This window comes from Acipenser ruthenus, chromosome 2 (assembly GCF_902713425.1).
Source record: "Acipenser ruthenus chromosome 2, fAciRut3.2 maternal haplotype, whole genome shotgun sequence".
In the NCBI taxonomy this organism is placed as follows: Eukaryota; Metazoa; Chordata; class Actinopteri; order Acipenseriformes; family Acipenseridae; genus Acipenser; species Acipenser ruthenus.
Window position 1 is genome coordinate 46648369 of NC_081190.1, and position 16967 is coordinate 46665335.

The 16967-nt window shown below is 36.2% G+C and overlaps 1 protein-coding gene across 1 annotated transcript in view; it reads left to right on the top strand.

Moving 5' to 3' along the window:
- LOC117408743 (polycomb group RING finger protein 3) overlaps positions 1–16967 on the top strand; it is a 110133-nt gene that overhangs the window by 66454 nt on the left and 26712 nt on the right. Inside the window, exon 4 of the mRNA XM_058996623.1 lies at positions 6915–7011. Within this exon, the coding sequence (XP_058852606.1) occupies positions 6915–7011 (97 nt within the window). The remainder of the gene's footprint in view (positions 1–6914; positions 7012–16967) is intronic.

Genomic DNA, 16967 nt, shown 5'->3' on the forward strand with positions numbered 1-16967 from the left:
CGTCCAAAAAGTCTTAAAACCGATACCACTACAAGCATACAAACACACAATTATGTTGTCATTTTTACAGTGTTCATTTAATGACATTCTTTTATTCTGTTTAAACAGATTAGTGACCTTGTGGTAACAATCACATAAGGCACTTAACTACCATCACTGTTAGTGTTCACTGTTTCGTTACACACTTTATGCTTTTAAATATAAAAATCTAACATTTCCGAGCAGAAGTGTTGAATTTCTTGCAACAAACATGGATATTACTCTGGTTTCAAGTTATCGTCATAAAAACATATTGATAAAAAGTGTGAACAATGATCAATTTAAAAAACAAACTAAATGTTATGTACCTGGTCCTACATAAGATGAAAACAACCAACATGATTAACACTCAAAACTAGCGTGTGCTGTACTCTACACATGTTTTGTATTACTATATTTATAATTAAGAAATATGTAATTTGATATGTTGAACTGTAATATTTATTTTCCTTATTCTGCTTCACTGTACCACATGACTTTCACAAGGTAACATTTCCATCCAGAATGAAACCAAAAATAAAGTATCCAAATATTAATGATGGACAGAACTATATACATGTGCACAATAAAATGCAATAACAGCAGCTGTAATTAAACCAAACCTTGCAACGACTACAATGTCAAGAAACCAAAATAACATTTGCTATATAAAATATTGTAAGTGCTTAGTGACTTACATACAAATTGCTCATCTTTGGTGGATCCCTAAGCTGTCAGTAGGACTGTGACAGGGATGGCTAAGTGGTGATGTCAGACCAGATGCAGTAAGAAAACAAACTAAAAAATACTGCGGTGCAAAGGTGCTGTGGCGCCGTTTATTTAAATAACAAACACAAATAAAATAAAAGGTTTTAACAAAACAAATACTGCTCACAGTGCGAAAATAAAAGTTTAACAAAATAATCACAAACACTAAAAACAAACAATAGGACAGGCTGGGCAGTTTCTGTCACTGTTCCTATTTATATTTTAGGTTTGTTTATAATATAATCCACTCGCTCACTCTGCTCCCGTTCTTTCGTACTCTCCTCTGTACACCCACCCAGAGCACGGAGAACTGCAGGCTTATATACAGGTGACCATCTCCCGATTAGCAACAATTAAACAATTAACTCGGGAGATGGTCACCTTCTGCACAAGGTTTTTAATGTGGATGGGGCTTCCCATCCACGCTGCTAAACAATACAAAATAATAACAAAACACTGCTCCGCTGTCATATTTATAAATAAATAAACCATAACAATAACGATAATAATAATACAACAAAACAAATACAAGACCCTGAAGGACGGCACCTCGCTCGTCCTGTATAATAAATACATAAATCATAAAACAAATACAAAATAACACAAATGAGACACAGGGGCGGAGGGGGAGACCCCGTTCTAAAAATAAACAAACAATCCAAAAATAGTTTTCAGTTTAATGTTGTAGATTTGCATTCAAATTTGTTCTGAAAAGTGATGCTGTTGATTTTCTTCAGACATTGCTTCATTAGAGAGCTTATTGGACTTGATAATGTTGTCTAGAACTGCACTGATGCTTGGAAGACGTTTTGCAACAGGGTGACTTGCTTTGATTTGAGCACACCACCTGGTTTGAGACATGCCATGTAGAGAGAAACTTGTTTTTCTTTCACAGTAGCCCATCTTTTGGGACTGTAACTGAAAAGAACATATAGCCGATTTACACAGCCAAAAAATGTAGCTATTTCGAGGCGTGATTCGTCTGCAACTAGATTCAGAGAATGACAAGCACAAGGAGAATATGTGGCAAGTGTTTTTTTTTGGGGGGGGTTCCCCCACGGATACGAAGAGCTTGTACACCCTTGAATTTTCCAGACATTGGCTCCATTATCAAAACCTTGTCCTCGGCAATCATCAATGCCAATGCTATGTTTTTGCAATTTTTGGAACAATGTTTCTGCAATGTCCTGCAAACTAAAAAAATAAAAAACTCAATAAACCTTTCAGAATATGGTGCTTAATTATACTTCACAGATATTTAAATACAGGTATCAGTTACTGTAGATAAACTAAAGTTCAATTTTAATCAAGATTGGTCCTTATTTAAAAATAAATAAAGATTTTTTTGTTTGTTTTTTTTGTTTTGTTTTTTTACACGATTAGTTTGGTGTTTCTCATTAATTCTTAGTCTGATTTTAAGGATGTTAAATGTCTTATTCCCAAATCCAATAGCTACACTGTTACTGGGTTAAACGCATTTCTACATGCTGCTGGTCACGTCAGCCTGCCCTAAGCTTTACTCCAGTACCAGTAATTGAGCATAGGACAATGAATACATAAAAAAAATGCGAATACAGACTAGCTGTGGTGAGACTGTCTTTGCAGCTTTTTTAAATGTTTCTAAATAATAATACTAATAATAATAATAATAATAATAATAATAATAATAGGCAAAATAACTGTTAAGACAACAGATTTTAGGACCACAATAACAATGACACTAGGAGTCAGAACCCAGGGGTTTATAAAATGCAAACTGTTTATGACTTTACTGCTGACCTATACATTAACAAAATGTTAATGCATTAATTAAATTAATGTTTGGAAACGCTAATATTTAGTTGAAAATAAATAATTAGAAAACAGCCGCAAGGATATAGTGTGAGCTGAGCGTTTAGGGAGTAGCGAAATATATTGACATTTCTGTTCCAGTACACACCATACTCACTATATCCTTGTGTTTTAAATACAGTACAATGTTGCATATCCGACCCCCTGTGCTTTAAAAGTAAGCAAACGTAAATGAGATTAATTGGCTACAATATACAGTGTTGCTATGCGGTTCACTATAAGCCATCTCACTATAAGTCCCTGCCTCCCTGGTTCTGCTTTCTAATATCTCTGTCACGGTACTTTGCGCTCTTTCTTAATATTGCCAACTGCCGATAAGAAGCTTGGTTTAAATATTGCTTCGGCTATTTTAAACAAACAGCCGGTAAGCATTGCGTTTATGAAGCTTGCTTTGTTTAATTCAAATGCATTTAAAAGCTACAACAACACGTCGCCGGGCTCCCGAGTGGCGCATCCAGTAAAGGCGCTCCGCGCGGAGTGCAGGATGTGCCCTATAGCCTGGAGATCGCAGGTTCGAATCCAGGCTATGTCACAGCTGACCATGACCGGGAGTTCCTAGGGGGGCGGCGCACAATTGGCTGAACGCTGCCCGGGTAGGGAGGGCTTAGGTCGGCAGGGGAATCCACGGCTCACCGCGCATCAGCGACCCCTGTGGCCGATAGGGCGCCTGTGGCTCTGCAGCGGAGCCGCCAGATCTGTGTTGTCCTCCGGCACTATAGGTCTGGTGGCATTGCTGTGGATCTGCAGTGCGAAAAATGACGGCTTGGCAGGAGCACGTTTCGGAGGACGCGTATTCCAGCCTCCATTTCCCGAGTCGGCGGGGGGATTGCGAGCGGTGAGCCGGGGATACAGATAATAATTGGGCATGCTAAATTGGGGTGAAAACCGGGGTAAAATAATTGGCGACGACTAAAAATTAAAAAAAAACAACAAAAAACAACAAAACGTCGCCAATATCTGCAACCGTGCGCTACATCATAAACACATTGCACAAAAAATAGAGAAACACAAAGCTTTCTCAACTGGTGTATTGAAACATCACTGCTACAAACAGCTGACTGACACACGCACACAGTCAGTCTCTCTTAAAGGGGAACGCACCAAAAGGCTGATTGCTGTAACGCTTTCTTTCTGTTTCCATTGAGGACGCTGCACTTGCTGCCTATATCATTACTCTCGTAGCCTAATTTTAATATTCATTTATTTATTGAACGAGGCGGTTAATTGATCAGGGTGGTTATGTGAGGGTCGGATATGCGACGTTCCACTGTAGTGTTAAAATGTTTGTCCTCCTTAACCTATGTAGCTAAATATATATATATATATATAAAAATTGTGGTTTTTAATCATAAAACGGGAATGCTTAAGCGCATTAGGATTATTATTATACACACAATTGGTTTTACTATCAGCACTGTGTTCACCAATGTTGCTTCTTTATAATGTGCTTGGTGGTGATCTAAATGCATTAAAAATAATGTGATATCTGTATAATGTGAAATAATGTATAATGTGATATCTTGTGACAATTGTAAGTCGCCCTGGATAAGGGCGTCTGCTAATAAATAATTAATAATAATAATAATGAACATATTCATTGTGTTGCTGCTCTTTTGAAAGAACAGCTCAACAATTTACAAATTGGCCCTCTCTCGTCAATAACCTGACCGTCGTCATTTGTTTCAAAACCAATATGAGCCCAGATAACTGATTGTATCAGTTTTGTAGGAGGAAAGAGTTTGTTTCTGTGGTTCTTGCTGTCCTCCACATTTGTTGTGCGCTGCTCTTGTTGATTTTTGTGGCTCTATAAAACCTAGTGAAAGGTTCATTATCGCCATATACTGGATATTCCTATTATAGTTTCTTCTGCATTCTGTCCAGTTGATGCGTCTCTGAGTGGGCAAAATCATAAATATACATAAATAAATTACCGAGATAATTAAAACTGTTGACAGTTTCGTGATATTTATATCTTTTTATTGTCATATCCCAACACCCATAGTTGTGAGCATCGCACATTTTGGAACTGTTACCTCCAAATGCCAAACATCCAAATGTCTCTCGAGTAATGCTTTAGTCTTTTCTGCTTCTGATTGGATTTGTTTCTGAAGTTGGCTATTGATCCCTTTACCTTGTCTCGTAAAGCAGTAAACACTGCTGTAGGTTTCCTTACTGCTGACACTTCCTCTCATGCTCTGGAAGTTTTTCATATAATTTGCGCCACTTGCCAGTTACCGGGTTGAACCCATCATTTTTGCACAGTGCGCTACAAGGTTTGTTCTCCAGGTCATTGGAAAACAGCAAATAGCATGCAAAATAAGGCTCCTTTACTCTTGCTCCACATTAATCAATCCCTATTTGTCTTCTCCCAACCATTTGGTGATTTTGAATACAGAAGATACTCAGGGAATGACCGACCACCAGAATCTGCTGTTTATACATTGTTTTGATTCCATAAAATCAACTTGGCTTGTTAGGCAACATTTGGCAATATTTTGCCCTCAAAATCTGTTGTTTTCTGGCTACACATACCTGGGTCGGAGTCATAACATTTTGGAGATGGACTGTGGCAGAGTTGTCTTCATTTTTCCGCGGTGAGTGACTGTCCGATTCTAAAACTGCGTCTTCGTCCAGGCTGTTAGGCCTGCTGTTAAATTCTTCTTGTGAAAGGATGTGGTTTTTGGCCGAATTTGCTGCAGTAAAAAAGGACTTGAATAGGCTGCTTGTTTTTCAGTCCTGATTCCCTTTTTGTTCTCGTTCTGCTTTTGAGAGACAGATTTATGATACATTTTTTTAAAAAGCTGTTAACCTCCAATAATACCTGTCCCTTTGTGCACTGCTAGCATGACACAACTGTACATGAGGTCTGTCGTGAGCGTGTACACTGCAGTAAACCTGTTTGGCACAAACTAGTATCACCGTCCAGCCAAAACAGGGAAAAAAAAAAATTGTTTAGAAGTTAGGGTATGATTTGAATGCCGACAAAATCATAGCTTAGAGTTAGAATTTTTTTTTTTTTTTTTTTCCTGATGACGCCCCTGCTTGTTTGCACCTGCCACTGGGACCGAGTTTAACTCACTGTTTCCATCGGCAGGGAATAAGTCAATCTGTTAAGTTTTCTCTCTCTAATTTGAACTCTGAGCGCCAAATCGCAGAAAGGTACAGTGTCTCAATTGTTTGTGTTCCAGTTGGTCAGTTTGGTTCGAAATGTAAACACACTGTGTGTTACTTGCATATGAGTGTAGCTTATCAATCGAAAAAAATGGTATTATTTTAAATTGCTTTCAGCTTGATCCCAGTGGCAGATAGAAATTAACATTTGTCATTCCAACATAAATTGCATCCTTTTCTGATCTGTTCTGACCAGTTTAGATTTCTATCCCATCCTTTACTACCCATTTTCTCCCCTGTTCTGTGCTGTTTTTTTTTTACCGTCTTTTCGTTTCCCCCCTATAGATTGTATTTATTTTCAGCGTACCGTATACCTTACTTTTTCATTTGAAATAAACACTGCTGCTGCCAGTGTTTGAGCCCCCTATTCATATACATACAGTATAATAAGAATGTTTTCCAAAGTTATGTTCCAGAGCAGCGCTAGAGGGCAGACTTTAGCTGAAAATAGATTTGGAATAGTTTGTAAAGAGAGCACTAGTTATCTGATATTGCTGCCAAAAATGGTAAAGAATGTTTAATTGTACATGTGGGACATATTATGCTAACACCATAAGACCTCTTCCAGAGTGAAATATCCTTAATTATGCTGCTGGTGCCGCTGGCTCCTGGAATAACCTGTACATTTTTTTGAGGCTTGTATGGTAAGTTGTAACACTTGTATCAAGATACTAAAATCTTCCTGAAACAGAATTATTGGATACCCAATATACAGTATGGTATGTATTAAATGAATGAACAGGCTGTTTTTATTATTACAGTGTTTAAGATGCTCGGTTGCAGAGTACATGGTCGCCGGTTAGGTCCCAGCCTCTGTCCTTTTACACAACGTTGTTATTCAATAAATGTAATCTGGTACATTGTTAATCAAGTCATGACAGGATATCCCCAGTAAGTCAATTTAATGTGAATGCTTGTAAAGGTTCAAGAACTCCTACAATGTACCAAAATCTAAATGTTGTAGGGTATATTTATCATCTCCCTTTCACATGTTTATGGTTTAAACCTGCCTGTACAGATGAAAGGCAGGTTTTTTTTTTTTTTTAAACTTCCGTCTCTTCAACCTAAAGGTGACAGGATGATTTAACTTGTGATGTGTTTTGTAGTCTGCAGGAGCTGCCTGGTGAAATACCTGGAAGAGAACAACACTTGCCCAACGTGCAGAATTGTGATTCATCAGAGCCATCCTCTACAGTATATTGGGTAGGTAACACTGCAAATTCTACTGCAACTGGGTATCCATCCTGGGTTGTCCCACACAACCAAATTAATACAAAATAGTCATGCCTATTACTAATGCACACATCCAAAATGTTAACGCCTTTATTTGAAATAGGCATGCACTTGTGGAAGCAGGTTGATTTTTTGTTAAGGCTATACCATGTAGTGGGATTGAAGACGAAATTAGGGATACCTTGTATGTGTAGCACGCACAATTTTGTGTAAAAAACTATAATGTGGTTATGCAAATGCCATCTGTAGGGATGTGTTTGAATGTTAGTGCGCTAGCCAGGAATTCAAAGGTTCGTCAGGCAGCATTCACACACTGTCAGATGTTTTTTGTTCTTTTTCTGTTAACAAAAACTGTTTGACAATGTGTGAATACTATAAATCACACATTAAATGTCACTCATGCAAAATTCGATCTTTTGATTTGTATAATACCTATTACTTATACAAAAGTTGTTGTATTAAAGTCCAGTACCAAATCGTTATATGTAGCACCACTTTATCAATGACACCACCGCCGTGCATTGGAGCAGGGTATTATGCCAAAGCAGTGTGGGAGTACCTTTAGTGGCAGTATAGCTTCAATAAAATATGTTCTGAATACCTAGTGTACAAGACGCAAGAGAAGTGTTATGGTAGTATGAAACCTAAAATATACGTTAACACTAATAACTTTAATTTTGAAAACTGAGCAATGACTACGCTAAAGCACTGCACCTTTTCAAAAAAAATAAACAAACCAGAGTTGGAAGGTCACAGCACAGAGGCAGGCGCCTCTACAGTGTCCAAGAAGTGGGGTTCAGAAAGATGAGAGGAAGAGACAAACATTTATGTACAGTTTGCAAAAAGATGTTCTTTCAGTCTGAAGTCGTTGAGCTATGTTTTGTTTTGTAAAAAAATGAGCATTATTTGTTTTCAACCGACTAGGGTGGGACCAGGGGAATAAATGTTTTAAAGATATTATAAATATTTAATTAACCTGCATTGTGCTAAAAAAATGTGCAAGTAAAAAAGTGTAAGTATTAATTAATCATTATTTTATTGCAATCCTACTTTTTGGGTAAAAAAATAAATGAGCAAGCGCTATTTCTGAAGATCCCAGCCGATCTGTTTTTGGAATGTGAAACCGTTCAACAGCTGAGATTTTGTAATCGCAATTTAGAGCTTGTGTGAACTGAAAAGCAGTTTTTTTTAAATTTTTTTTTATAAACAGTATTTACTTTTTTATTTTGTAAACAAGTTAGCAATAACAAGACATGTTACAAGAAATTGTATTTATTCCGCCGATTTATCCTGATAATTTACAGCCGTTATAATTGATGACAGAAAATTGCGTTATCGTCCAACATGAGTTATGTATGAGTATCACACGCAGCGTGTGTTTATTATTTAAATCATAAAAACATGATTACTGTTCTATATAATGTATTTTTAAATTACATGTGAATGTTTTATTCCATTTATATGGATTACCTGTAAGGTAGGATTTTCAATGAAATATAAACTAGTAGATATGGTGACGATCACCAGTAAATTTATGCAAATGAGTACTATTGAAAGTAAGAACCTTCGTTCAGTAATGTATTCTGAACCGTCGAAGGTCAAAATGTACCCTTCATTACAGCCCTAGTCATCTCTGTTCTCTATTTTTTACTCTTATAACAGTTGTAATACATGGTCATCATTTATTTTCACTTACCGTGCAGCTGTCTGCAGGTTTAAGACCGAGAAGTAATTAATGAGTTTGTTGTCAACAACGCATTTCCCAAGGGTGACAAGAAACAAAAAAATTATGAAATGTATTGTTCCAAGAATGGGTTCTTCATCTAAATTGTTTCAGGAAATATGGAAAACATACACATGTATTTTGCAAATATTTTTAATACAATAGGAATCTGACTATCTGAATATGGGAGGGGGGATTAAAAAAATTGAGGTAGTATTTGGAGCTTTAACCACTTAGCTGTTGCTCAAAAGTACCTGTTGTTTAGTGTTATGTGTTAGGAAGATTAACATACCACTGTGATTTCCGAGTTACAGGGACAGGAATAGGTGATGTGCTTTCATGTTTGACTGGCCTGTCTCTGCAGTAGATGCTGCTGTTCTGCCTCTGAAACTCATGTGTGCTACTGTGCCTTTGTAACCTGCAAGTAAATATTACTAAAAATAATATAACATGTATAGTGTTGCACTTATAAAGAGACAAATTAATCTACTTTGCAAAGTAGATTAATTTTCAAACGAGTCATACTCGTTTTACTGCAGTACAGACTAACCAATAATGTGACATTTCACATGTTGTTATTTTTACATTTATTTGTTTTTTCACCCACTCCCTTCTGTGTGCTTCATGTGAAGCCTGCTGTTTAATTCCATTCAATGATGGAAATGTCTTTGTGAAAAGCAATGTGTGATGTGTCCTATGACTGTCAAACTGTGTTACTTGCTTATGTAGGCTTTTTATGACATTACCACATTCCCAAACTGCATGATATTTTAGGACGTAGGGTACTGAAATGTGGTAAAATCCATTTATAAAATACAACACTTCCTTGTGTGAATCTAATGTAGATACAATGCTAATAACTTTCTTTTTTAAATGATTGATCATCATTGGTTTAATTAGGCTCAGTGGCATAACTCTGGTTGACTTTTTAAACAGTACCAGGGCTGCCAACTACTTTGAGAAAAACCCGCCCACTTCTTCCTGAAAAGCCGCCCAATCAGGAGCGTACGTTGCGACGTCACAACCACCTGCTTCTACAGGCAATTATGTTGTACCCCATTTTAAACAAATAGTAACTAAACTATTTTCAATTGTGCTTTTTTATTATGTTTTCTTTGCTTAATTACTAAATATTTACCTGAAATACTAATCGGTCAATCATTTTTTTTAAGCAGGTAAAACCCTTAAGAACAAATTCTCATTTGCATTAACTAGGCTGACCAGATTTTCAAAGCACAAAACCGGGACAATTTGTCAAATAGATAAGACGAAGTAAAACATTTACATATAGGCTATTTAATGGTTATTCAGTACACTAGCTAATTTCAGTACACTCACGGGTGTATAATTTGTGGCTAATTAGTTTAACTTGCCATATTGTGTTGTATACGTATTGTTACTTTATTTATTACTACTACTACTACTACTACTACTACTAATAATAATAATAATAATAATAATAATAATAATAATAATAATAATACATTCTATAGATTGTCGTTACACATTTACGTTTTGATATTTTTCTTTCTTTGTTTTTTTTTTTTTACTCACTGCGTCAGGATGGCTCTATATATGGACGGTGTTGATGTCGTTTAACCTGGTGGATTCAGTCTAAACTAAATCCCGACAGAAATGAACAGCTACAAAATTACAGAATTACACATAATTGTAGATTCATATTGAATATAAACAAAATTAAAACACATGGCGCACTGAGGAATAAGAATGTATGTCTGTGTTAATCACTTTATAAAAATCATATTTGTGATTACCCTAGAACCTTTTATTAATTTATTTTGCATTTCACTGCAGGTGCCATAAATTAAATTTATATAGGAAGTGGTTGTTTCTGTTATTTTTACAAAAGGTATTTTGTGTGACGCCCTAGAGGAAGTGGCTAAACCGGGAGGTCTGGTCACCCTAGCAATAACACCTGGCCAAGAAGGCACACGAATTGCAGCTACATAAAAACACACTCAGCACACTCAGTCACTGAGGCGCATTAACTTAAAAACAGTATCCAAGTGATACATAACATAAAAATGAAGAATAATTCATTTTTTTACTCAAGTTTTTATGATTTACAGTGTAGCTTTTGGTTTTAGTATCAAGTACATATTTTTTTTCATAAATAAAATAAAAATGTATAATTAGATACAGATACAGTTTATAAATAGGGGGTCTTAGCTAGAAAAAGTTTGAGAAACATTGATGTTGGGTTTTGTGTTTCTATCTGTCTCATAGTGTTTATCATTCCTCTCTTTTCATAAGCACAGCAAGTACAATGTTTTATAAATGTTTAATTGGGCTGTTTTACATCGCAGTTACAGTGACCAAACAGCTCCAAGTTCATTTCAGATTCAATGTGTTTAAAAATACGGGTTAGTTAACTCAATGTATTGTGATAATGGGAGTTTTTAAAACCTCAATGTCTCAGTCTGTCCGAGTGAACATGGAGCCACCTGGTCACCCTATTATTGAAACACAGTTAAATTTGTTTAGAGACACTTTTACGTTACTGTAATAAATAACATGTTGCTAGTTATGTTTGCTTACAGATGTCGATAAACTGGCCAAAGTCAAATGAATACGCTGCAAATGTAATCTCCCATGTTTAGCTCAAGACAGCAAAAAGACTGTAGGAACATCGTTGAAACGGCCAAAACAAATCCTACACTTGACCATCTGTTGTTTGGGACCAAAATGTCATAATTTTTTTTTTTTTTTTTATTGTAATAAGATAATTTAAGCCAGGATGCAACTGGCATGTATTAAGGTAGTAGCAGATGAACATCCAGCTGCTGTCAGGTCTAATGTGTGTGGTCGTGCTTCAGCAATAGACGCATTCTCATCCTTAGACTGCTTCCGGTTTTTACATTTTTTTTTATTTTGCCCACGATTTTGGCATCTTTTTCTTGGTGGATCTGAAGGATCTCTGTTACTGTTTTGTTTAATGCATTTTCTGCTTTTCTTTATCACCTGGTGGCAGGACTGATGAAATGCAGCTGATTTATAGTACAGCACCCACTCGATATATTGTGGGTGTCGGGGTCCAATATAAATCTGCTATATATCGAGGGCCACGATATAGCGAGAGACCCATAGAAAAACAAATAGGCTAACAAATACTGTACAACCACTCCCTCGTTTTATCGGGGGCATCAGGGTCCAATATAAATCCTCTGCGCAACCCGTTTTTTCTAATTTTGTGTATAAAAAGCAGCACACTGTTTTCATTAGTACTGCGGAGGGTAATTGCTTCTCATCAACGTAAATCTCCAATTAATTTCATGAGTCTTCCTCTACTCTCTCAAATGCACAAACCCGCTGCATTGAAAGAATCCATTCCCAACATAGGCGGCCTGTTGCTAGGGAGCTGACGTCACTTCCCAGTGACTTTTGCTAGTGCATTGCAGCCACAAGTGACCACCTCGTTGACTAAAATAAAAATCGATTCAGTTTGACCCAGACAGTCCGGGAATTGGGATCTGTGTCCGGGTTGCAGGAATTAACAAGCCTGGATGCCCTAATGTCCGGTTTTTAAGTGAAATGCGTAAGAAACACCAACCTTCCTATAATACTTTCTTTGACATACATTAGTTGCTTAAACTATTTCCACTATCTTATTAGAAATGTACTGTTTATTACTGATCTGTACATTCTACTTTGTCCCCAGCATTTGAATAATGCTGAAGACAACGAACATATCCGCGTGATGTAAACAATCCAAGTGAGGGGTTGCAGTCACGTGACCCCAGCAGGCTACATACTGGCGGTCAAAACAACCGTGGCTTCTAATGCTAAAACGGTATCTTCCACGGCAAAATGTAATGTATTTGCAACCACAGAGCATACTTCTTACCTCCAGTCACAGGAAAGATATAATTTAAGATGTGCCAGATATTTGGACTTTGTGACCCCTACTGTGCAGCCCCAGTGAGCAAGCACACTTATTTTATTTTTACTTTTTTAAGAAAACTTACTTACCGGTACATGTTATAAATTAAGAAAAAATACATTTTCAGTAGTTTGTTACAAAATGCAGTACTAATATGAATTATATACAGTATTTCTATGTTGTTCGTATATAAACGTTTAACATATTTCGTTACACTCACAATTAAAACAATCTATATGACATATACTAGAATCTATTTCCTGTAAAATCAACTTCAGTGAGTAACAGCTATGTGGAGCAGCAGTGTGGAATAGTAGTTAGGGCTCTGGACTCTTGACTGGAGGGTTGTGGGTTCAGTCCCCAGTGGGGGACACTGCTGTTGTACCCTTCAGTAAAAAAAACCAACTGTATAAATGGGTAATTGTATGTAAAAATATTTTGTAACAATTGTAAGTCGCCCTGGATAAGGGTGTCTGCTAAGAAATAAATAATAATAATATTATTATTATTATTATTATTATTATTATTATTATTATTATTATTATTACTATTATTATTATTATTATTAACAGCTAAATGGTTGAGCTAAGGAGACTGTACTAAAAAGACTATGCTGTGCAAACAGGAGCACAGCATTAACACTATGTAAGGTACATGCATAATGATTTCTGTTCAGTTTAAGTTGCCTAAAATTACAGGTAGATGGATGCTGTTTGCAATTATTTTGCTTTTAAATATCATATAAAATAATGATGTTTCTGTGATTTGAAATTAGTTTAGTAAAATAATAAATGCATTCTGTTAACGGTAAAGGTATATTTTATGTAAGGACTGGGAATCACCAACCTGTTTAATTGTGTTAAACTGTATTACAGTATACTGCAGTTTTGATAGACCAAGGCTGACTGAGAAATACTGTATGTCTGTGGAAAAGGTGGCAACCCTAGTGGTTGACTAATGACTCACTCTGTCATTACAATCTGTGCTGTGGCTACTGCAGTCAGGGACACCATGCCAACCACAATGACATCAGAATGATTGTGTGTACTCAATTTTTGGATTTCACACTACCAGCTGCTGAAGCTTAAAATGTTACATCCTGTAGAGGTCGCTGCCTGATATTCGTACGAAGAAATGTTAAATATTGAGACTTTGTAGGACCAGGAAACTGAAAAGACAGATATGTTTACCACAGTTAAACAGTATTGCTTTGGTATTTAAAAGTCTAAAGCTAAATTAATTTAATACATGTTATGGTGTGCATTTAGATTTTCTCAAACAAGTTCCATTACCAGTGTTGTCCAGTTAAAAACATCTTAACTGCTACATTTATCTGCCTCAGTGCCATATCAGTGTCACTGTGGGGTGTGTCTTGATTTTTGGTACATGGCTGTATTCTGTGATTCTGCCATATCTCAGAAACAATTTGATTCAGATTTCATTATTTGTTTACATTGAAATCAACAGCAGTATCCTACTACAATCATCTTTTTTTTTTTTTATTGAAATCATGCAATTTAAAAATTAACCATTGTGCTGGTTAATTGGCACTGTTAATTTAATTAAACCAACAATCTGTAACAGTTTGAACATCATCATGATTTTTTTTTTCCTTTTAATAACTAATGAAATGGGTCCTATTGTCAAAATCTGGTCCACAGTATTCTATGAGTCACTCTGAAGTCTGTTCAGTCCAGGCACTTCAGATTCTCCAGATGACTCAAAGCAAAGGAAAGGTGGATTTAGATAAAAATGACAGTAACTATATTGGTACAACAGAAATGCGAACCACTCAAAATATAAGTAAGCTTTGTAAAATATTAAGTGGAATGTTTAAAAGAAATTCAAATTGCATCTGAGTCTATTTTCTCTTTCAAAGGTAAAATCATTTCATTTTTTAGGAATTGGAGTACAAATAAAGATAAACAGTTCCTCCTGTAATTTAAGTTCAGTTCTGTGTTGCCTTTTCAAAGCACAGATCATGTTCCTCTTCCCACTGCTATCCTTCTGCACTAAAACATGCTGGGTTATTACGTATGCTAATTGCATTGATTTCTGAGTTAATTCAATCGTTCCCATAGAGAAACATTAATATATTAAAACTCTATTTTTATCCTGTTAATTTGCACAGCCTGTCAGTCCTCGCTTAAAAATGTAAGTTTTAGCATTTCAATGAAACTTGATAATCTCCTGCAAATAAATGTGAATGCCAAGCATTAATTTAAAAGGATATTTGACTGAAGGGTTTTGTCTGAATTTATGGAAAAGAACAAGGAGTTTGATGTCTCCATTACCAAACAGGTAACTGAGCATTTTAAAGCCCTTTACGGTAAGTTTTCAGGACTACTTGCCATCCCAACTGGAGTCACAGCGCAATTTGTCATGTGACCTCTCAATAAAAGGCACATTTAACAATTTACCTCCTGAAGGAGTTGTGGCTCCTTGCTGTAAGCAAATACCCAGAACTCGCTGGTAAGGCAATTTCAATGACAAAATACAGAAGCAGGCTGCATGTAGTGTAGTAAGTGTCAGTAGTGACGGACTGGCCTAATTTTTGACAGGTTGTCGTTATGGTCGCAATGCTGGATGTTGAATTGAAAATTAAAATTGGCATTCCGTGTGTTGCAATACAATTTTAAATTGATATGTTAGTTTTATACCATTTTGTACTAATAATTAATTTGATAAAAGCAAACATTTAGCAATCTGTAAAACTATCAAAGCCTGAATTCTTATGTAGTTTAGTATAATTACAAATAAATGAAACATCGCTTAGTGATTGGTTAAGTATTTAAGTTATACCAAATCGTGAATAATTTGGGGTCATGGGTTCATTTGGGTCGCCAATCAAAAAGTTTGGTTAACACTGGCTTGGTGCATGTGAGATCGATCACATGATCGAGCCGCTGAACTTGAAAGCTTCACATTTATTTTGAATAGCTACAACAGGAGACTTTTTCAGACGGGATGCATTTATCATCAACTGTACAAATATTTATTGTCTAGTGAAAATGAATAGACCAACACAATGTAGGACTGCACAGCAAGTCTTGCAGTAATTTCTCGAGTTATCGGAAGACGAATCTGGACACATAAATGATTGATTGTGTTGATTGCACATCTTTTGGACAGTTGTACGTTCCATCTTTTGAACATTGAATAATCCACATTTTTAACAGCTACGTTCCATCTTTTGAACATTTGAATAATCCACAAGAGTTGTAAGTTCCATCCTTTGAGCTTTTGAACATGTTAATGAACCACTTCAATGTAGTTCTGTTGTGCATGATTATATTGAAAAACAAAAATAGTGTTACGGAATAATAGTGTAACAAACCAGCTTTTGCAAGACTGGAGATGGAAATTACTGTTGAATAGCCAACAGAGTCGAACTCAGGCACAACATAAGACAGGTAAACGGAAAACACTTGTATAAAATAAACCTCAAACAAGTCTCGGGCACTGGAATTCTCTACTGTTCCACAGAGTGTCTTAAGCTCCCACTGCATCCCAAGTCATCTCTGAGCTGCTAAAACAATTTTTTACCCCAGCATTTGTATACATTTGCAACATTTTAAACAATGCTACCAATCATAACTCCCCTTCCAACCCCACCCCCAAATCTCTTGTCCCTGCTCGTGCTGTAACAGGTGTCCCTCTAGTGTACCAAGCAGGCTGCAAAAACAGAGTCACAAACATAATCCTGAAGGGAAACAAACAATAACACAGAACAGTTTCGTAGCATGTGACGCAACAATACTTTTATACACATTTTAATATAGCGGTTAAAAAGACAGCTCCAGTAATTCTAGGTATATATGTGCGTCCGGTAGATCCAGTGTTAGGTGTTGCGTTTTATATAGAAATTAAGTCAATGACACAAATCAGCACAGGTTTTGTTGTGCGAAACAAAGCCTTTCTATATACTGTACTGACTGTAATAAGTTGTCAAAAGAAAGTGGACAGGCTCCTTATTTCAAACTTAAATACATTTTTGCTCCATCAAAAAATCAAGCTCCAGACTCAAAACCACTCAATTGGAAACGTTGGTGTTAGAAATAAATATGTATATGCCCAGTAGCGTGCTTTGTAAGCAGTCAATTAAATTATCCAGTAGTGATATGGGATTGGGAATGATGCTTGGGCTGCACCTAATTCTTAACCAAAAAAATATGTATTTTAACCATTAAAGCTGACTGTATGAAGGTCATCTAGACATCATAAATATTCAGAAATGCATGGTCATTGCAGGTGGTTTGCAGTTAAAATAAGTAATACCATGTGCTGAAGTGTACTGTGTCT